This window comes from Lasioglossum baleicum, chromosome 1 (genome assembly GCF_051020765.1).
Source record: "Lasioglossum baleicum chromosome 1, iyLasBale1, whole genome shotgun sequence".
Lineage (NCBI taxonomy): Eukaryota > Metazoa > Arthropoda > Insecta > Hymenoptera > Halictidae > Lasioglossum > Lasioglossum baleicum.
Genome location: NC_134929.1, coordinates 1252250 through 1275412, shown reverse-complemented (window position 1 = coordinate 1275412; position 23163 = coordinate 1252250). Strand labels below are relative to the sequence as shown.

The 23163-nt window shown below is 40.4% G+C and overlaps 1 protein-coding gene across 16 annotated transcripts in view; it reads right to left on the bottom strand.

Moving 5' to 3' along the window:
• The window catches only part of LOC143210125 (uncharacterized), a 957580-nt gene that overhangs the window by 45067 nt on the left and 889350 nt on the right, over window positions 1-23163 (bottom strand). For 14 of the 16 annotated variants that reach the window (XM_076426766.1, XM_076426793.1, XM_076426717.1 and 11 more), the window contains one exon: window positions 9086-9199. In XM_076426766.1, the coding sequence (XP_076282881.1) occupies window positions 9086-9199 (114 nt within the window). Of the gene's footprint in view, window positions 1-2911; window positions 3051-6851; window positions 8131-9085; window positions 9200-23163 lie in introns of those variants that run through there. The other 2 variants (XM_076426776.1, XM_076426783.1) reach the window with 2 other exon arrangements.

Genomic DNA, 23163 nt, shown 5'->3' with positions numbered 1-23163 from the left:
AGGATCTACCTCAATCCATGTTTTATTTTTTTTTAAGGATGTCTTTTCCTCTTCGATTGCAGCTTTCCATTTTTCTGCATCTTCTCCATAGATTGCTTCCTTGTACGTTAGATGTACATAGTACTCTCCAAGTCTTTCTGGTAGATTTCTTTGTCTTTCACTTCTTCTTGGCATTTCTTGTCGATCTTGATCAGTATTTTGTATATCTTCATCCTCATTTACAGATGTTTCGTTTTCTTCCGAGTTTTCTAATCTGCCTGTCTCTTCAGAGTTTTCTGATCTGTCTGTCTCTTCCGAGTTTTCTTCTTCTTGATTTTCTTCTGTATTCTCTGTTTGATGTTCGTCTGTTTTACTGTCTTCTATTCTAATCATTACCTTTGATATTTTACTTTCATTGTTTTCTTGTTCTTCTTTATTCTCATTGTTAAAGATTACATCTCGTGCTAGTGTTATTTTTCTATTTTGTTCATCCCATAAGCGATATCCGCAAGTGGAGTAGCCAACCATAACATATTTAGTACTCCTTTCATCTAATTTTTTTAGTCGTCCAAGCTTTTTTGCATAGGCGTTACATCCGAAGATTTGTAAATTATCCAGGTTAGGAATTGTTCCATGCCAATTTTCCGCTGGCGTTTTATCACTCGTGGTGGTAGGACTTCTGTTTAACAAATAAACTGCTGTTCTTACAGCTTCTCCCCACATCTCTTTGTTTAATCCGGAATCCAGCAAAAGAGCTCTTGCTTTTTCCATAATTGTCCGGTTCAACCTTTCGGCTTTGCCGTTTAGCTGTGGAGAATAAGGTATCGTAAAATCTAATACGGTTCCATTGTTTTTACACCATTGTTCTAGATCTTTATTTGCAAATTCTCTACCATTGTCACACCGCAGCTTTGTTACTTGTTTTCCCCATTTAGTTTTACATTGATTTAAATAGTATTTAATTGTTTCTGTTACCTCATATTTTCCTTTGATGGGAAATACAGCTGTGAAATGCGTGAAGTCATCGAGAATTGTTACAAAATATCTCATCCCGTCCCAGGTAGGTGGTTCTATCGGTCCACACACGTCGGAATGTATGATTTCCAATGGTTTTGAGGCTCTGTTTCTCTCCGTATTAAACGGTTTTCGCGTTTGTTTCGCTCTCATGCATATGTCACATGTTTCTAGGTTATTAGTAGATATAGACATTGAGTTCATACCTTTACTTGATTTTTCCAATTTCTTCATGTTTGCTCCGCTCAAATGCCCAAGTTTTCGGTGCCATAGTAAGGTCTCGTTTTGCAATGTTAGCAAACTTGTAGTTTTGTTTGTTTTATTGAAATCGATTGCATATAGTCCATTCTGTCCTCGAGATCCTTCAAGTACCGTTGTATTATTTTTTGAAATCTCTACTTTGTCCTTGGTGAACACAACCTTTCCATTGTTTTGAGTGATTGCATTTACAGACAATAAATTTTTCGTGAGTTCTGGAATCAGTATTACATTGTTTAGTGTGCAATTTTCAGTTATTACTTGCCCTGTTGCTTTGGCCTTCATAGTTACCGACTTTTTTGCAGTAGATATTTCGGACTCTACAGTTTTTACATCACTTAGAAGATTAATGTTGTTAATCATGTGGTTCGATGCACCTGAGTCAACTACCCATTTATTTTCACAGTCATTGTTTTTATTAACGTAGAAACATACCTTGTCTTGAGTACGTCTAGCAGTTGATACATTTTTATTCTTTCTAAAGTAACAGTCTCTCTCTAAGTGGTTAGATTTCTTACAGATTCCGCATCTTTGTGATGATTGGTCACTCGCCGATTCGAAAGATTTCTCCTTATATCCTCTTTCGTTGCGATTACGTTCTGTTGACCTGCAATACTTAGCCAAATGGTTAAAACCATTGCATTTGAAACACCTTCTAACAGAAGCTTTAAAGGCAACATTGTCGGGCGAATCGTCCTTTTGTTTGTTTCTGTTTTCTTCTAGCTGTAACCTTGTTATTAAATTCGTCAAGGTCCTTTCGGCCAATGGCGTCGAATCCCACGCGCTTGCGAAATGTTTGAACTGAACAGGAAGAGTAGCTAATATTTTTGTTATTAACATTGTATCGTCTATTGTTTGATCCAATGAATTTAATCGATGAGCTAAGTTTTCAAGAGTACTCACGTGAGTCGATATATCGCTTCCTTTTTCGAAAGTACAGTTAAAGAATTCTTGCAGCAATGTACATTTCATTTGTTCCGTATCTTTTCCGTATATGGCCGTTAATTTCTTGAACATTTCCATTGAGGTTTTACAATGCAGGAGATGCATTTGCGGTTTTTTCTCACTTGAAAGTATGATAACTTTTTGCGCTTTTGCATCCTTAAGTTCCCAGTCTAGCTTCTTTTGCTCGTTCCAATCGTTTGCTGGCACAATTTTCCCAGTCGCTACATCGAGTATGTTTTGCGACTTAAACAGAATCGTCACTTGGAATTTCCAGAACTGAAAGTTGGTTTCGTCCTTCAGTTTTTCTATATGATCTGCTTCATTATAACCGTTTCTGGCAGCCATTTTCACTTTTGTTTCACGACCACGTGTATTTGAATTTCGAACAGAACACTTATGGTTTAACTTGTTAGCCTTATTAATTTTTTCACTTTCCTACAGTTTTACTTATTACTGCTCTTTATTTTTTCTTACTTGATTTTAATTTTTGCTTAGACTTTTCGACAGCTCTTAGTATTAGGTTAGTTTTTAGTTTTTACCTTTTTTACTTTTCTTTGGACCTGGGCCCATAACCTGTTGAATTTTATCTGTTGTAATAACAGTATTACTTTTACTGGGTATGAGCAGAGTAGAAATATATGTATAGACTGGTTTTAATATAACACTTTAATCTGATACTTGTATATAAGACCTTCTGGTTGTGCGGTCGTACAGAGACTGTATTAGATACATTGTTCAGAGTATACACAACACGCAGTAGTACACAACAGGTGTCACTACAACTATCTGTTCAGATGATAATTGTTTGCACCTACTTTATCGACAGACTTGCCGTTATTACAATCAACATCCACCTATAAAAAAATTACTGACATCAGATTACGAGCGCCTCGATATCAAGTAAGTTTGGTCTGATGTATTTTGTTCTATCTTCAAAAGCAAGCGAGTTATTCAGGTGGCCTGTTTTAGGTGCCCCACCCTGTATGTATTTACATAAACTATGTGCATAAAACAAAAGAATACACTTCTCATGAAGTAGACATTAGTATTATATACATATATGGGGTGACAAATTCTTTTTCATAACGTAGACTTGCATGGAACTGTATAGTATGTACTGTGGTGAGCTGACGAGATGATCCCCGGGGGGGCACAGAGGCAAGAGGGGTCTCCAGCTAGCGCCGCCTACCCCCACCTCTGACGGTCCGTACTCGCCGCCTACCCCCACCTCTGACGGTCCCGTACTCGCCGCGTGACCACGCCCTTTCAGCTGCTACGTCACACGACGCATAGTAGTAGGATTCCCGTATTTACAGAGGGCTACGATGTTTCACGACTTACAGCCAATATTCAATGCCGTGAATACGAGGATCCTATTGCAGTCATGAAAAGTGACAATTTACACAAGGAGAATGCAAAGCCTTCGCGTCACAGATTTAGTTGAGACTTTACAGAGTTACAGATCTCGTTCCCCTGATTACGAATATACCCCATTATAGAGGCAACTATTCAGTAATTTTCAAGATATTTGCAAATTAAAGTTTTGTGGACGCAACATGTCAGTTTACATAGTTCACTCTTTTACTAAGTAATGGTGTGGCGTAGCGGCAGCGAGCTGAACTGCTATGCCGTGGACTCGGGTTTGAGTCCCGTCGTGGTAACTTTTTTTATACTTTTTTTTTAGCTTTTTACATTAGAGACAGAGAGCGAGAGAGAGAGAGAGAGAGAGAGAGAGAGAGGGAGAGAGAGCGAGCGGGAATAATCCATCATACTATGTGCGCGAGCGGCGAATCCGCGAGGCGCTGCAGGGCTTGATGAGCGAAGCGAGCAGTAGGCGGGGGGGGGGGGGAGCCCCCTAGTAAATAATAAATAAATATAAACAATAATTTGAAAATGTATAAATTATAATTTATCCTTTAATTATAATGCAATATAAAGGCAAAGTGTCAATGAACTTTTTAAAAATATCTGGTATTTATAGGTATAATTATAAAGTACTATTTTTTCTTTAGGTTGTGATTAATATTTTATTCCCATAAATGCAATATATAAGTATTATTATTTAATAATTGTATAATATTTGTTGTATAATAATTGTTATTTCTGCTACATACTACATACACATGCTTATTGAACGAATTATTCGATATCGTTAATGAGTGAATGTATTCGATAGTAAATCTTATAAAATCTATTCAAAATTCCCGCTGTTAAAATTCAACCAATAGCTCGATAGTTTATAAATTCAGTCGACCGAACGTTGCTTCGACAATCAATCTTTCTCCAGCATTCTGTCTGATCACTGAGCGATTTTCCAAAGCGATTTTAATAATTTAATTTAACGTAATATTTTATATTTAATTGTATTATTCGTAGTGTATTACTTTATTTACTATATTGTATTTTCTATTATATGTATTATATATTACCATTCCTATAGTGTAGTTGTATTATTCATAGTGTAGTTCTAATATTCGTAGTGTTTTACTTGATTTTTTCTCTTTAATATTATTATAGAATTAGGTATTTAGAATTAGTTATTAAGTTAGAATTAAGTTTCAACAGCGTTAAAGTGTAGAGTTTAAATTGTATAGTGTTTTAGTGTATAGTGATAGTTCTTGTGACAGTTTTCTTTTTTACAGTTTTATAGTTTTATATTTTGTTGTTGTTATTGTCGTATTGTTAGTTTGTTGAATTAAATTTCTTAAAATCATTATGGAACGTAAGCGAGGGCAGACAGTTCATAGTGAGGCACGTAACGTAATTCGAACAATTACGGAAAAATGCGATACAGAGGCAAAGATGAATAGTCTCCTTCATCCTTTGTCACAGGCTACTGTTCGTGCTGCCGACTATGCTGGAGTTTCGACAGTCACAATTAAGAGAATACGGAAAGAAAGTTCCTCCTGTGAGGAAGGCGAATTTTTAAAGTCTTCAGGGAAAAAACGTCCAAAAAGTGATATGCATAAGTTCCATTGTTCAAACGAAGAACAACAAATAATACGGGACATTATTCACGAATTTTATACTGTTAAAAAAGTATTACCGACGAGTTCAAGATTGTTAACCGCAATTCGTGAAAAAATAGATTTTCCTTGGGGAAGACATACACTATGTAGATTATTACACCGTATGGGTTACAAATGGAAGAAAAGTAATCCCATTCGAAAAATATTAATTGAAAAGCCAAATATTGTAGCTTGGAGAACGAAATATTTGGAAACAATTAGAGCATACAGAAATGCCAATAGAAATATTATTTATATAGATGAAACGTGGGTGGACAACACGATGTGTGCCTATAAGTGTTGGCAAAGTGAAGACACTTTAGGAATTTTAAAAAATGCAAGGTCGTCACACAGATACATCATCGTGCATGCAGGTGGAAGAAATGGATTTGTTGAAGGAGCTGGATTAATTTTTAAAGCTCGCACATCAACGGGCGATTACCACGGTCAAATGAATGCCGTCAATTTTGAGAAATGGTTGACAGAAAAATTACTGCCAAACATACCACAAAATTCAGTTGTAGTTATGGACAACGCGCCGTACCACACAGTATCAGTCAACAAACCACCTTCCAAATATGGAACAAAACAAACAATGATAGAATGGTTGCAGACAAATAATATTGAATATGAAGAAAATTGGAGGAAATGCAAGTTATTTGAATTGATTGAAGCAAAGAAATCACCAGAAAAAATATTTAAAGCTGACCAATTTATAAGATCGAAAGGACACGATGTATTAAGGTTGCCACCTTATAATTGTGATATGAACCCAATAGAATTAGCTTGGGCTAAAATGAAACGGACGATAAGAGAACACAACGTTTCTACGTTGACTGCTGACCAGCTCTTACAGCTAACAAACCAAGCATTGCAAGAAATTACGCCGAGTGACTGGGAGAGATATTGTTCCCATGTTATAAACATCGAAGAAAAATATTGGCAGAAGGATGCAGAAATGGAAGATGCCATGGACAACATTTTACGAGAAAATCGGATACCAGAAACGAATTTTTCAACTGATACCGAAACCGATTACTCCAATGAAGAGGATGTATAAAGTAAGAAAGCATGAAACTTATTGTTGATAATTATAAATACATATATGTATAGACACTTCAATCCGATAACTATAATCAAATTCTTTTCAACAGATTAATTTGGCGAGGTGTGTGGCTGAAATGCATGGAGCTCCTGTTATTATTCATCATTATACTTCTGTTGTATTGTATGATTTGTTATATAGTTTCATTTTATCATTTGTTACATATGTATAATTATTACTTACATAATTATTGTAATATTGTATGTAACATTTATATATATATTGTTTTTATTTATTTATTGTTATAATATTAGATATCGTGTTTATTTTTTAATATTTATTTTAATATACTCATTTATTGTACGTATAAAACATAATACTGGTTCTACTTATTTAAACATTTATAAATTAAACTGTTATTCCAATGTTATTTGTATTTTTTATTTATACTAGGCTCGCTTCGCTCACCAACCCCACAGCGCCGCGCGGTTTCGCCGCTCACGCATATGGGATGATAGAATTATGAATTCTGGAATAAACCTACGACAACTCTCTCTCTCTCCCTCCCTCCCTCCCTCCCTCCCTCCCTCCCTCCCTCCCTCCCTCGCGTGGAAAACGAAATATATGTTAGTTAGAAGTATAAGAAAAGAATTGAGAGGCAATACTATTGTGAGATGCATGGATGGAAAGGAAATTGAGCGAGTAGAAATAATAAAGTACCTAGGGGTAATTATTGATGATAGACTCAGATTCAACGGTCATTGTGATTATATGTTAAAGAAAATAGGGAAAAAAATAAGTTTTTTAAATAGAATAGGAAATGATATCTCGGCTTACACTAGATGTACGATATATAAGACAATTATAGCTCCTCACTTTGAGTACTGTGCGACACTACTAATCGATATGGGAGAGACACAGTTAAGTAGGCTCCAAAAAGCGCAAAACAGAGCAATGAGAGTCATATTGCAATGTGACAGACGTACCAGGCTTAATTGTATGCTCCAAACGCTGCAATTCATGAGTATAAGACACAGGCTGTACTACAATATGTGCATATTTATTTTTAAGATCTTAAATAATATGATGCCTGTACAATTTAGTAATAGACTTAGAATAGTAGGCGATGAAAGTGCAATACAAACACGACAAGCGGGGAATATTGCGGTTGAATTTCGTAAAACGAGAAGTGCCCAAAAAAGTGTATTCTATGAAGGAATATTAATGTATAACGCACTACCAGACGAAGTAAAATGTTGCGATAATGTAGACGTATTTAAGAGAATGTTAAAGGAATTCGTGACAACAAATGTAATGTAACATCAATGTAATACAAAATAGCTGAGAAAGCTAATAAACAATCAATCAATCAATCAATCAATCAATCAATCAATCAATCTCTCTCTCTCTCTCTCTCAAAAACTATTTTCTATAATAGAAAAATATATAAATATAATAGAAAGATTTTAATTTATGGTGTTAATTAATGATAGGATTATAATATATATACGATTATTAATATGTGCTGTAGAATGTTAATGTCAATACTGATTTGAACATTTTATAATAAGAATAGGAAAATAAGAAAGTTTTACGTCATGACAATTTTTCAGCAGTATGTATTCTGAATTTTGTGCCTACGCCGTTGACTACCCTCACTGAGTACCCTAGGGTACGTCTGATTCCCTCTCTTCGTCACGCGACTCGAGTAGTGGGCGTGACTGCGTCGGCCAATAGAACGCTCTAGTCGAAACTGCGTGTGAGCCTAGGCGCCCCCCCTCCAAGCCAACCAATCGGGTGCGCATTCTTGCCTACGTCACCGCATTCCTGCCAGGGATCTTCTCGTCAGCTCACCACAGTATGTAGTGTCTTATAGCACACCTGGACAATTGGTGGTTCAAGGAGTCCATGATGTAGATCGGCTACTCCCACCCGGCCGATTAACGCGAGAGGGGAATACCGAATATGATCTCGGCTAACTTGCACTGGTGTAGTGATGCCAGATGAGGGGAGTCACGGTGAAGTGATGTACCCCCTCTCTGATGACGGGGAATGAGTGGGGCGAATGGGAGACACGGTGCACATGCGCGGTGGGGACCGTGGAGTGTGCGCCTGCGCACGGTGCTGGAATGGAATAGTGGAAGGGGTAGGAGGAGAGTGCTAGTAGGAGGTCTTATAGCAGGGAGTTCCAACTTGTTCTCCTCCGAGAACCGCAAGATTCCCACCATTAGTCAAACCTCTTCCCACTATGTAGTACGCGCAGCCGTAGAGTTAGTGGCAGTGTTACCAGACAGGGGTAATCGAAAAGGAATCATGGGGAATACAAGTACCCCCTCTCTGATGACTAAAGTAATATACCAGAGAATAGAGTGAGACGAATGGGCGACACGTGAGACTGAACGGTGGAATAGGATAGTGGAAGGGGATAAAGGTGGAGAGCCTGGAGGGGGAAATGAGGTTGAAACCAACCTCATTCTGGCATCACTGGTTAGTGGGCGGCATAGCGGCACGGGAATAGGGGCGAAGTTCTACGGCAACGATGCAGTGTAAGGGTGGGAGAAGAACCTAGGCGGGGATGGTGCCGGGTATGGCTCGCGAACTACAAGTTGGAACTCCCTGTCTTATAGTATTGTCGCAAAGTGTAATATTTTCCGTTTAACGACACACATCTTTTGATTTTTTCCTTCCATATATCGCTATCTCATTTCAAGTCCACATTTCTTATTAGAAATTGAATGATATTCTTGTATTTTAGTGAAGCTCTTGCGAATATCGAGTAGACCAAACTCGATTGCATTGGGGAATATTAAGAATCTGTCATAACGTAGTTTCTTACCGTTCGTCCATGGAAGCAGGTTGTCGTACAGGAGCGTATTCATGACTTCCGCTAGCTCTCCATCCTCCGAAACGTCGACCAACAAATGATGATGATGACGCAATTGGAGAATCCCTGAAACAATAAACAAACATCACATAATATTAACATTAATAATATATTAACACATGTTCCACAGTGTTTCGAAACCGCAGAATTGTGGCCAGAACCTAAAATTGAATTTTTTGTTCGGGATATGGTAAGTACAGTTTTTATTCGATATAAGATGGCGATGTTTGTTTCGCAATAAGAAAATCTTTTTTCTTTTGCAACGGAAGATTTAGCTGCACGACCGATCATTTTATGGTCTATCGGACAATTTCATGGGACCGTAAATTCGCGGCCCACCAGTGTACCCAGATCACAAGATTTGTGTCCCCATTCCAACTTTCCGTTCTATCGCGCTATTCCCCCATTTTTCGGCAGGGAGCATCCTCACGATCCAGCTACGACTGCCACAATGGTCCAGGAACCTACATTTCGGGGCCAAAATTATTTTAGCGTTATTTCAAGACTTGCTGTTGGGGGTAAATCGATGCTGCGTTCTCACACATAATATAATATATGTGGTTAAACAATTACACGTATGTATATATGTAGCCAACTGGCTTATACAGGGTGTCCCAAATGTGGTGTACTTAATTGAAATGGGAGGTTCCTGAGACCATTCTAAGAGACATTTTCCTTTGCACCAATGTCAACTGCGGCTTTGTTTAGGAGTTATTAACGAAAAACACGGACCAATCAGAGCGCGCCCTAGACGCGCGATGGCACGTTCAGCCCGGCGCGCCGGGAGACGAGCGCGGTGTAACGCCGCGATGCCGTAACGAACAAGAGTTTCTCGAGATTATGTGAATCTTCACCGATTTGGATGAGCTTTGGATATGTTGTGAAGACCATGATTCTGAACAACATTTCCCTTTACAGTTTTTGTCGGCTGGCTTTAGTTTACGCGATAAGTAACTTGTAATTGTAAATCGATCGATGTACTGTCTGAACTATCTCCTCTCCGATTTCGATGAGCCTTGGATATGTTGTCAAGACCATGATTCTGAACAACATTACCCTTTACAGTTTTTGTCGGTCGGAAGAACTTTACTTGTCAATTCATACGGGTGGATCTCTTTACCCGACTTACGGCAACTTTACCCGAACGAGGGAAAAAGCAGAAACTGATTGTATTAAAACCTCACTTATTCAGCCGTAAATCCATTTGCTGCTTCGAAATGTGTGTCACTGGGTCACTCGGTGACGAACTGCACAGATGTCTTCAGGTATACGACAGTACCGAAAGCTAAGGGACGTACGGCCAGGTCGACGAACTGCACAGCCGGTGGTAAAAGGCCTAAGGGATGCGCGGTCAAGTCGACGATCCAGAATTTCACTTTCACTTTCGAATGGATAAATAATTCGTATGTTTATTTCACACAGATGCCTTGAAATTTTTCCACACTCACAATCACTGTTCACATTTGTCAACACATAGTTATGCACTAATAGTAATTGCCATATCCCTTGTACTGCTGCACAAATCACAACAATCAGGTAATGCAATCACTAGACTGCGGATTTCATGCATTTGCAGCAAACATTTTAAGACAGTAGAGAGATTAAAATGATTTCAAAACACCATAGTATTATTTTCAACTTCTTAAAATGATCACAGTGAGAATCAAATATCTGTCTGGCTCCTGTCCCTTGTAATAGCGGCAGCCAACATTAATGTTGCATAAAGATCCGTAGTCTAGTGATTAGTTTAAATATTACTATCAAAAACACAGCTAATAGCAACCGTTAGCTTTGAATTGACAAGTCTTTGGAGATGTTCTCTCTATCGCGGCTCGAACGACACTGATTTTCCGCAAGATTTTTCTAAAGAATTTAGGAAGGGCATTTAGAGTGACGAAATTCGAAATGTGCACGCTGTAGCACGAGAACGACGGGACGGTTATACGAAAAACAGAATGCGAGAAGGACCGCTGTAAGCTTTGTGGCAAACACATGTTTAGTTTTTCCTGCAGGTTGGTACGCAGAGTCGATGGGTAACTGTTCGAAAACGTCATCCGTCCTTTTACCCAGCAAGGGGTAAAAATGTCAGGTCAGCGTGGCATCCCTATTGTCCTATACCTTCCTTAAGAAACTTTCTAAAAGAAGGGCAGACGACGTTTTCGAACGGTTACCCATCGACTCTGCGTACCAATCTACAGGAGAAACTAAACATGTGATTGCCAGCGGTCCTTCTCGTATCCTGTTTTTCGTCCAACCGTCCCGTCGTTCTCGTGCTACAGCGTGCATTTCGAATTTTGACACTCTAAATGCCCTCCCTAAATTCTTTAGAAAAATCTTGCGGAAAATCAGTGTCGTTCGAGCCGCGGTAGAGAGAACATCTCCAAAGACTTGTCAATTCAAAGCTAACGGTTGCTATTAGCTGTGTTTTTGATAGTAATATTTAAACTAATCACTAGACTACGGATCTTTATGCAACATTAATGTTGGCTGCCGCTATTACAAGGGACAGGAGCCAGACAGATATTTGATTCTCACTGTGATCATTTTAAGAAGTTGAAAATAATACTATGGTGTTTTGAAATTATTTTAATCTCTCTACTGTATTAAAATGCAACTACTCATGTTTGCTACAAATACATGAAATCCGCGGTCTAGTGATTGCATTACCTGATTGTTGTGATTTGTGCAGCAGTACAAGGGATATGGCAATTATTATTAGTGCATAACTATGTGTTGACAAATGTGAACAGTGATTGTGAGTGTGGAAAAATTTCAAGGCATCTGTGTGAAATAAACATACGAATTATTTGTCGATTCGAAAGTGAAAGTGAAATTCTGGATCGTCGACTTGACCGCGCATCCCACCGGCTGTGCAGTTCGTCGACCTGGCCGTACGTCCCTTGACTTTCGGTACTGCCGTATACCTGAAGACATCTGTGCAGTTCGTCACCGAGTGACCCAGTGACACACATTTCGATGCAGCAAATGGATTTACGGCTGAATACGTGAGTTTTTAATTCAATCAGTTTCTGCTTCTTCTCTTTTTTTACGATTATCTCGTAAACTAAACCCGATCGCCAAAAAGTCTAAAGAGAAATGTTGTTCAGAATCATGGTCTTGACAACGTATCCAAAGCTCATCGAAATCGGAGAGGAGATAGTTCAGATAGTACATCGATCGATTTACAATTACAAGTTACTTATCTCGTAAACTAAAGCCGATCGCCAAAAAGTCTGAAGAGAAATGTTGTTCAGAATCATGGTCTGGACAACGTATCCAAAGCTCATCGAAATCGGAGAGGATTCACATTATCGAGAAACTCTTGTTCGTTGCGATGTCACGGCGTACCACCGACACTCGCTTGTCGGCGCGGTGTGGCGCGGCCGCCCAGGGCGCGCTCTGATTGGTCCGTGTTTTTCGTTAATAACTCCTAAACAAAGCCGCAGTTGACATTGGTGCAAAGGAAAATGTCTCTTAGAATGGTCTCAGGAACCTCCCATTTCAATTAAGTACACCACATTTGGGACACCCTGTAGAACTAAAAGTATGCGATTACAATACGAGTGCGAGCACATGGTACCGGCACAGCCGTGTGACGACAAGTGAACAAAGCGAGCGACACGATCTCAAAACGCGCGGCACACACAGATGGCGCTGGAGCGGGGACGATGTAGGGGCTCTGTTCTCCCACTCCCGTGTTACCAGAAGTGGGGATCGGCGGAAGCCGAAGGCAACGCCGAGCTCCCGCTCTGTCTCTTGAGCTTCAACACCCGAGCTGGACGGTTGTCCGAAAAAGCAGTGCGTTCTTTTCTATCTCCTTCGTCATCCGCGATCAAGTTGAACATAACCTCGACACTGGGTCGAGGCGGCGAGTAGGCGCCGATAGATAGAAATCCTCCAGTCACCAGGGGACTTCGACCTACAACGAGCAAACCCTTTCACTTGCGGCTACAGGAAAGTAAATTGTTGAATTCGTTTTGATGTGTGGTATGACATTTCGAAGTCAAAAACACATAATTACGCGTAAAAATGCAAGTGACTTTTAATTTTTTATAAAAACAATTTTTTTTTTAATATTTCATATTAAATTTTGTAGAATCGGAATACTGATTATCTTTTACCTGACATATTTTGTCAGATAAATGAAATTCGGCAGTACAAAAGAGATCCAGGATTCCGCGTGGTCGAAATTAAAGATGTCTACATTTTTTATTTCCGATTTTTGATGAAATATGATAAATATAAATGCAATAAACATAATTAATAGAACTAGAATACAACTAAAAAATACAAAAATATAATTGTTTTTAATTTTCTGATTCGTATAACTTAAAAGGTTGTACGAGGCTGCAGCTGAAACTTGTCTAATTCTTTCAACAAATGTTCAAGCTTTCTTTTAAAAGAAACCAGACAGCTGGCCCTCTTAAGCATGTTTTTAAAACCTTCGTCGAAGTACCATTTTTAAATGTTTGCACTACTTTTTTGTTTGGATTACATACTTAAAGTGCTCCTCCTAACACATATAAAGCCACCATTAAAATCCGTTTTCTGATATTCTAAATTGGTATGGAACACGTTCAATTTTACTTTGAATTGTCTGATTTTGTCTTTTGACGCTGTATCTCATCACAGAATCATCTAAAATGAATAATATTTTGGATTTCGGAGCTTTGAAGGGTTTTCAGTTTGTACCAAAAAAAATTGTCAATACATTAAAGTCGAAAAATTGAATTTTGGCCACGAAAAGTGGGTTCCAGGACCACTGTGGGACGGTCACGTGACGTGATGCGTTCGACTCAGCGATGCTGGCGACGCTTGTCGGCGGAATCGTGCGTTAAATTATTTGGCGCATATGTTATAATTTATTTTTCTGGCACCTACAATTTTACTGTAATGTAATTCGGTACTAAAGATTTCACAAATTTTGAAAATTTGCGCTCCACCTCACAATTATTATTGCCATATATTATTGGGTATGGGAATAAGTTTCCGCCCTTTTGGAGATGTCGTTGTACTTATTGTTAGTACTGTTACGAGCCAGGGCCGCGAGTAGCACGAGTGGCCGGCGAAGGGTTATTAACCCAGGAATATGGTATCAATTTGTTAGTTAAGGTACGCGGACGAACACAATGCGAAATTGGGGAGCCGCTAGGAATGTAGACAGTGAGGACGAACCTGACGCGAAATCAGGGAGCCTCTAGGAATGGAATCAGACGCAGACGAACCTGATGCGAAATCAGGGAGCTGCTGGGAAGGTGAAACTTCGTGAACGAACCCAATGCGAAATTGGGGAGTCACTAGGAAATGACGCGCAGACGAACCCGATGCTAAACCGGGGAGCTGCTAGGAGGTTGTAGAATAGCGCGGACGAACCCAATGTGAGATTGGGGAGCCGCTGGGAGGTTGGATAAAAGCACAGACGAACCTGATGCGAAATCAGGAAGCTGTTAGGATGCGGACGAACCTGATCCGAAATCAGGGAGCCGCTAGGATGGTATAGTTTTCGTGGACGAACCCAATGCGAAATCGGGGAGCCACTAGGTAGGAAAAATCTCTATTTGATAATTGGTAAGGCGCGAAGGAACCTGATGCGAAATCAGGGAGTCGCTAGGATAGTTAGTAGACCTCGTAACTTATATAATCTAAATGATACAACCCGAGCGGTAAGGTTGTATCGTGTGGGAACGTTCAATTACTATATAAGGATTTTGGACGATAATTATAGGTTCAATGAACTTGCTCTAATTACCAATAACACAAATATATTCTACTTATAAAATTCTGTAGTACAAGTGTGTATGTGTCGCGATTGGAAATGAGAGAAAAAGATATGAAATGTGAAAGATAGAATTTACCTAAACTACGGTGCTCGGTTTTCACGCACTGGCAATGCGGGGGACTCGGAAACAACTTCAACACTGACCAATAGACTATAAACCGAACAAACGGAATCTATAATGTTAGACTTTGATCCGAAAGGTACTTTAGCCCGATCTCGTTAGAAGTTAACTTTCCGAAATGCAGCACGACGTGACGCGACACGTGTCTACTGCAGTACTAACCCCCGAGAGTGAGAATCTAAGGGTTTATATACCCCTACAATGAATGGAATACTTTGTTCATTATCTAATCGCGCTTAGAGATTAGGGCTTAAGGCCAGACTCTCATTTTTGTCACTTCTAACGAAACCGGAGCCAGAGCTCGGTCCTAAATCAAAGGGTTCGAAAGGTTATCTAGGACGCTTCCCGCCAGAGACGATCTGGAAGAGATTCCTGTGAGAAACGAACGGAATATATTCTCTATCCGTAACAGTACCGATCACGTATTTGATGGAATGTAGTACATGTTTTTGAAAGGTGTGTGTCTAAGCTTTGAAACGCAGTTAGTGGCAATTGTTTGAAGCGTGAACAGCAGTCAACTTTTCGCGTGAGAAATGTCGACTTTTGTTCCAAGCAAGCAGCATTTGCGGGAAGTCATGTTGCATTATTTTGTTTTAAAGAAAGGTGTTATATATTTACTATATTATATTTATTATATATTTACGGGGACGATGCTCCATCAAAACCATGATTTCGACGTAAGGGCAAAGATTGCGATGGTGTGCCAAAAAATTCGAAGATACAGATTTCCCAGCATTACTTGATGGAAATCCTGTTGGAAAACGTTTTCACGCTATGGGAATTGTTTATACACTTCTTTTCAACAAAAAGGGGCGGAAACTTATTCCCATACCCAATACAATTCATTTTATACAATGGATGCTGTTCTCGAAAGTCAGTACAATATTTATGTGAATGGTTGCGTTGTACAATTATAAAATTTATTATAGGGCATGCACAGAAGAGTTTTTAGGACTAATATTGAAAGTGTTACGGATTAGGATGGATAAAACTCAGCACTGAGGTCAAACTTTAACTTTATTCACCCAAGTCGGGTACGTTCAAAATGTCCGAGAACTTGTACAAAAAACACAAGATGTAACGGGCCAAAACACAGCTCGTTTTGGCCTGAGAAGTTCAATAAAGAGTTCAGATGAAAACTGATGAGTTTCCCTTTGTAGGTGGATAGATAGCGAGATACACATATAGCGCCGTGAATCCCGTAGATAGGCGAATCGAACTATATTTACTCGCGAAAACCGGTCAAGAGACGCGCGACGTTTACCGTGAGAGAGAGCAAGAACGATTGATTTAGATCGACCAGCAGCGAGAAGTTCTCTCTCACCGTCGGGGCAATGACTTTTCGATATGAGCCGCTGGGCCAATAGAAACTGTATTAGCCCAGTCGATAATCGATCCGACAGCGATGGCCTATAGCGCGGCGCGCTGCTAATCGATCATCGATCCTCGCGATGCCGCAAGGATCAGCCAATACGTGGGCTGCGTGGTGGATTGTGCGTCACGATCCTACGACACGCGTGGCCAATCCCAAACATTCCGCCCGTCTCGTCATTCAGTGACGAAATTGAGAAGAATGAATGGGTCGGAAACGCGCGGCGTAGTAACCTGAAACAAACTACGAGTAATAGTGGCACCGAGTGAAGTGATCGTGAGATGAAGTGATGATCGGCGAGATTACAACTTAGATGGAGCAGTGATACAGAGGTGAGTGAATGACAGCTGAGATAGCTAAATTAGAAAAATAGTGGATCGTGTAGGTGATCCACCACGAAGTAGATTAAACTATAATTCGCTTATAGCTACGGATCGGAAAACCGCGTGGGAGTCCAGCCTCTGGAGTTCCTCCAGTATCCCTTTCCTCGTCTTCCGGCGACAACCGAGCGATCAGGTTGGGCACCGGTCGAAGAAATGGCGACGTCAAGAGGCGCAAAGTTGCGAGTAAAACCAGATGCCATAGAGATAACCTGGATACTGGCGGCTCCTCGAGGTTGGGCTCGGAAATAGCGGTGATGCGCTCTCCGATTGAGAAGTGCCCCGGCGTCAGGGCTGCAGGATCCTCAGGGTCGTCTGTCAAGGTTAGTACGAATTTTGAGAGACGGCAAGCTTCGATACCAGTCAGGAGCGTGGTCAGCTCCTCGAAGGATCGTAGCTGCTTTCTGATTATCCTGCGTCGGTGGTGCTTAGCTGAGTTGACCGTAGCCTTCCGGATTTCTCCAAAGTGTGGAGAGGAAGGGAGATTAGATTTCCAGGAGTTGCCTTCCCTGGAGTTCCGCTGACCACGATCCTGCTTGGATCGAAGGTGCGTAGGTGCATCATAATAGCTTTCAGATCTGTAAAAGGGAACGTTGTTAGAGCTAACGGAAGAATTTTGAATTTTAGATTGAGCAGATTGCACTTTGCTGAGTAAACAAACGGTGCTAAGATGGATACAAGGTGTTACCAACAGAAGACCGCTGAGGATCCAACCCTCCTGGCGTAGCGTTGCCAAGGGAGGTTGTGTTCTCCCATGAAGGCCTCGGTTGTGGGCAGCTTCGACCCACAACGTAGCCAGAGGGGATACGTACAGTGGAGATGTTCCGCCGAGCACAGCTCGCTCGGGGAACCCAGAGTTCTGGAGAGAAGCAGCAGTAATCTGGCAGAGGCAAGAGCGAGAGCGCGAGAACCAGTTGATGCCGAAAAAGAAGTGAAGGATGAGAGCTTCCCATCCACCGACTCCTTTCAGCTTTGCGGTGGAGTGACCATCCAGAATGCTCCTGGAGTTGGGTGCCCACGCGCGACGTGGAAACCCGCCCGCCATGCGGATCCAGCACTCCGATGGAAGCCAGCTGAGGCTCCAGCGATTCTGTCGTAAAGTGAAAAGAGCAGTTTGTGTCCCCCCATGCTGGCATCGTTTGTGGGCAGCTTGGACCCACAACTTAGCCTGAGGGGATACATGAAGATGATATCTTCCTCCGAGCGCAGCTAGCTCGGGGAACCCAGAAATCCCGAGGGATGAAGAAGTGGAGAATTGGCAGCAGACCGAGGTAGAGAGTCCGTTGTTGCTGAAGACGCAGTGAGTGGTAAGGTCCCATTCGCCGAATCCTTTCAGCTCGGAGGTAGAGAGATCGTCAAGGAGGCTCCTGCAGTTGAAGGTGCGATGTTGAAACCCGCCCGCCATGAGGAGCTCTCGGAGTTCAGGCGACTTAGGTCCCGCCTCAGGACGTGTGTCCACTCCTAGAAGATGGTCAGCCAAGCAGCTGACTTTCCTGATGCGAGAGTCCAGTGGGTAGAGGGGCTCCTCCACCTTAGCGAGGTGACAGCTGGGTGCGAGGTACGGTGCACAAATCAGACTGCAAGTTACAGTTCTCAGATCGCAATTGAGTAATTTTATTTCCTGTGCAGGTCTCCGTCCGATCAGCTGCCATTTTTGGTGATCAGGAGGTCCGAGTAGAGGCGGATGCATCCTGTCGGCCAGTGATTTAGATTGGGCTTGTGCCCAAAGCAGAAGATTGTGGTAGAAATGGTTTAGTTTCTCCCAAACCACGTGGAAGTCGGTTGCGTTTGTCGCAACGTTCTTGAAGACTGCGGCGGCGTCGCCTTGTAAACAATTCTTCAAATGATGCAGAAGTTCCAGTGAGGACAGAGATGGGTCGCTTTCTACAAGCGACGTAAACAAGTCGCGAAAGGCTGACCAGTCCTTGTAGTGACCCTCGAACGTTGGCAGAGACGATGTTGTCAACGCAGCGCGTGACCTTGTAGAGCTAGTCTCGACGACCGTTGGATTTGAAATCGCCGACTTCGTAACGGTCGCAGCAGCTTTCAGTTCGGCAATCATGTCGTGCAAAGATTCGACCTGCTCGAGATAAGTCATACGTGACTTACCGAACTCATCATCTTTGAAATAAGAGGTCTCCGTTAATTGGGCATCTGTTTCCGAGGCAGTTCTAATATCAGAATCGCCCTCGCAGTAATCAGCCCAGTGTTGATCGAGCATGCGGCAGACAGTCTGAAGCAATTCCATGTAGATATTGGCCTTTCCTTTCTTCCTTAGATTGGCCACCACGCGAGATATCCGTCTCGCGATGCGACGCTGGTGGTCGATAAGGTCAGCCATTGTTTCAAAGCACAAGTCGAAGCACAGAACGGTCGAACAAAGTCTAGTTTGAATTTCAGTTGCACTGCAGCACTGTATCCGGCTCGAAGGACCAAATGTTACGGATTAGGATGGATAAAACTCAGCACTGAGGTCAAACTTTAACTTTATTCACCCAAGTCGGGTACGTTCAAAATGTCCGAGAACTTGTACAAAAAACACAAGATGTAACGGGCCAAAACACAGCTCGTTTTGGCCTGAGAAGTTCAATAAAGAGTTCAGATGAAAACTGATGAGTTTCCCTTTGTAGGTGGATAGATAGCGAGATACACATATAGCGCCGTGAATCCCGTAGATAGGCGAATCGAACTATATTTACTCGCGAAAACCGGTCAAGAGACGCGCGACGTTTACCGTGAGAGAGAGCAAGAACGATTGATTTAGATCGACCAGCAGCGAGAAGTTCTCTCTCACCGTCGGGGCAATGACTTTTCGATATGAGCCGCTGGGCCAATAGAAACTGTATTAGCCCAGTCGATAATCGATCCGACAGCGATGGCCTATAGCGCGGCGCGCTGCTAATCGATCATCGATCCTCGCGATGCCGCAAGGATCAGCCAATACGTGGGCTGCGTGGTGGATTGTGCGTCACGATCCTACGACACGCGTGGCCAATCCCAAACAGAAAGTGTAGGGAAAAATTGTGCATTCCCCAATGTCACGACTACACTTTTTGTTGGAACATGTAGCTGATAAAAATGAGTTAATTCGTTCGGACCAATTTTTAACACTAACCGTACTACGACCGGTTTCACATTTTTATTTTTTAACTATTGAAATTATGATGATGCTTCCATCAGAAATTATTCAATAAATTTCTTTAGTTATCACGTATTATTATAAAAATTGTGAAAAATCTAAATAAGTTCAGTCTTGTAATTTTTACACAACAATGTATATCCGACATATTTTGTGTCCGGTATAGTAGTGTAAAAAAATTTGTCTGATTTAAAGGACGTTGGAATACTTTCCGGAGTCACTGTATATGTTAGTAGCCTTATGTTCTTGTTCTTCATGCCTCACGCAAGCAATACGTAAGACTCTACATTATCTAGCATCATGTTAATCCGGGATAAAAATTATGTAAGAAAAATTAATACAACGCAATGGGTTTATGTAATATTCATTGCATGCGTAAATCTAATCTATAGACAAACTGTAAAACACATGCTTCAACAAAAATCACACATTAACTATAGCTTACATTCAAATCTTTATTGTTGAAAGCAATAAAAACATTTATATTTAACAATCGTTTCCTCATATTATCTTAAATTGGATTTTCTGTTTCTCATTAAGTTTCGTTTGTTTATTTATAAAAGTGCCACCTAAATTATTTTAATTAGTAAGTACGCGACACCTGCGATACGCCATCTATTTCTTGCATAATTTAAAATTAGACATTCCACTTTCTTCTCAACTTGTACCTTGCATTTACACAATCAGTATAAATTTAATTAAAAATTTTCCCTCAATTTTAATTTATATATAATAAATCATCATAAATTTACTAATTAATAATGTACTCTGCATTATTAGTCTCTCATACTTCTGCAGACATTAATATCAATGATTATGCAGATATTAATCCTTGGCACTTGCAGCTATTTCAACTCGAATATTAAACATTTCTTCCGACCTAGAATAATAGTCCAGTCAATGAATGCACATAAGGGGGGTGTGTGTAGAGGGAAATGGAAGGAACACAATTTTTAACTTTGGGACTTTGTTTAGACTAGTTAGGAGGTAAACAAAAGTCCCTACTCTTAGTAGATGAGCAGTGAGCAGGGGGGCACGTAGAAGGTGCCCTTTTCGGTTTTCCGCTTATATCTCGAAAGCTATATGTCCTAGCGATAAGACTCTATACAAAATTAAAGCTGACAAAATGTTCCACAAGATTGACTGAATTCAGTTTTCCGCTATCTCACATAGTTTCCGAGATATCCGCGCTCAAAGTTCACTACTTGTGCTGAAGAGTTCTTTTTCACAATTAGTTAACTTTGAGCGCGGATATCTCGGAAACTATGCGTCCTAGCGGTAAGACCACTCTATACATAATTAAAGCTGACAAAATGTGTCATAAGATTGTCTGCATTCAGTTTTTCGCTATCTCGCATAGTTTCCGAGATATTTGCACTCAACTAATTGTGAAAAAGAAATTTTTGCCTCACGTTTTTTGCCTTGTTTGACTAGCTAACTCTTCAGCACAATTAGTGAACTTTGAGCGCGTATATCTCGGAAACTATGCGAGATAGCGAAAAACTGAATACAATCAATCCTGTAGCACATTTTGTCAGCTTTAATTTTATATAGAATGGTCTTATCGCTAGAACACATAGTTTCCAAGATATAAGCGGAAAACCGAAAAAGCGGACCTTCTACATGCCCCCCTGCACTTTGCTCACCTCTTAGGAGTGGTGACTTTTAGTATGTTTACCTCCTAATTAGTCCAAACAAAGACACAAAGTAAAAAATAGTGTTCCTTCCATTTCCCTCTACAACTTTTCGTTGAGTGGACTATAATTCCATTTTACATGATTTTCATCTTTTCGTGGATATGAAATTGATAGAATAATACTTTAATAATGTAAACAATATTTCGAATAATTGTACAAGAATTTTTAGTGGTAACTCGGAGTCGCCACTCGACTAAGCCCTTGCTAAGGGCTCACGATAGATTATAGATCATTAAGAATCGAATGTTTTCCGTATCAGTCTATTTGAATATTTGAAATAACCAACTGTATCAAACATTTATTCTGAACTGATTGATTTGATTTTGATGTAGCACAAAATCATTTTCTCTCGATTATTTTTACTCTTACCTTGCATTACACTTTTACAAGTATACTTTGCATTTTATACTTTCACAAATATTGTTTGTCAGCTTGTAAGAATTATTTTTGTCGGCATCTTTGTTAAACATATGTAGGCTCCAAATAACAAGCAGTTTAAACCGTCTTTAAGTTCTAGTGCTTCAGGCGCAAAGAGGTTTACTTAATGTACTATGTTAATGTGAACTCTCCGCAGTGCCTCGCAGCTATTCATATTTAAAGAGAAGGTCGTATTCATATCCAACACAGAAGACTGAGAGACTGCGATAAAACTTCTAATTCGCAGTGTAATAAATGGGAACAATAAAATTGTAAAAGAAGCATGGTGCATGGTAAGTTTCACATACTAGTGTACAGGTTTATCGAGGTCACCGGGACCATAAAATATGTATGCATGCCACTGTCCATTGATATGTGGCGAATACTCGGCTAAATATGCAAATCAAGAATATTGGTGTATTATCAAGATATACGAGTTGCAGTATATTGATTCCCAACAATGTTTCGCTAATCATGTAACATCATTAACTAGCTGACGATATGCGAAACGAATGAGATTAACAAAACGCGTGAATCGATAAACCGATGTGCTCTCTAGTTACGACTGGGCACGACTGGCGACACCTTGAATTACCTCTGTGCTCGTCGTCCTTGGCTTTCGTTATTTTCGTGGGTTCCGCTACAACGCGCAGTGGGGTATTCGTTTTCCTTTGCGCGTCTGGACGCAGCGTTTTGTTATCCATACGCAAGAAATCGATTTTGCAAAATTCTGAGGTCGTAGACAAATTTTAAGACCAGATTTGAAATCGGCGTGAACAAATCTGCGGGAAATGATATATAGCATGTTCAAAAAAAAATTTTTCCGCGCGTGGAACTGGAGAAACCACATTTTCTTGAAATTCTACATGTTTAACGAATTTTCTCAACGTTAAAAAACGTTCGTACCATAATCTCCCTATTTTTCCCATGTCCTGCAAAGTTTCAGCTTTAATTTTTAAAAAATTTTATCGTTCTACCTCATTTCTATCGAAAGTTCTTTGATTTTGAATCGAGTTTGGTCCAAATTTTCCACTGTGGGCCAGCGCGGCGCACAGTGGGGTATTTGGCCCGAAAAAGTGGAAAAAATTCGATTTCTAACTTTTTGCGTATGGCATAAAATTTTTG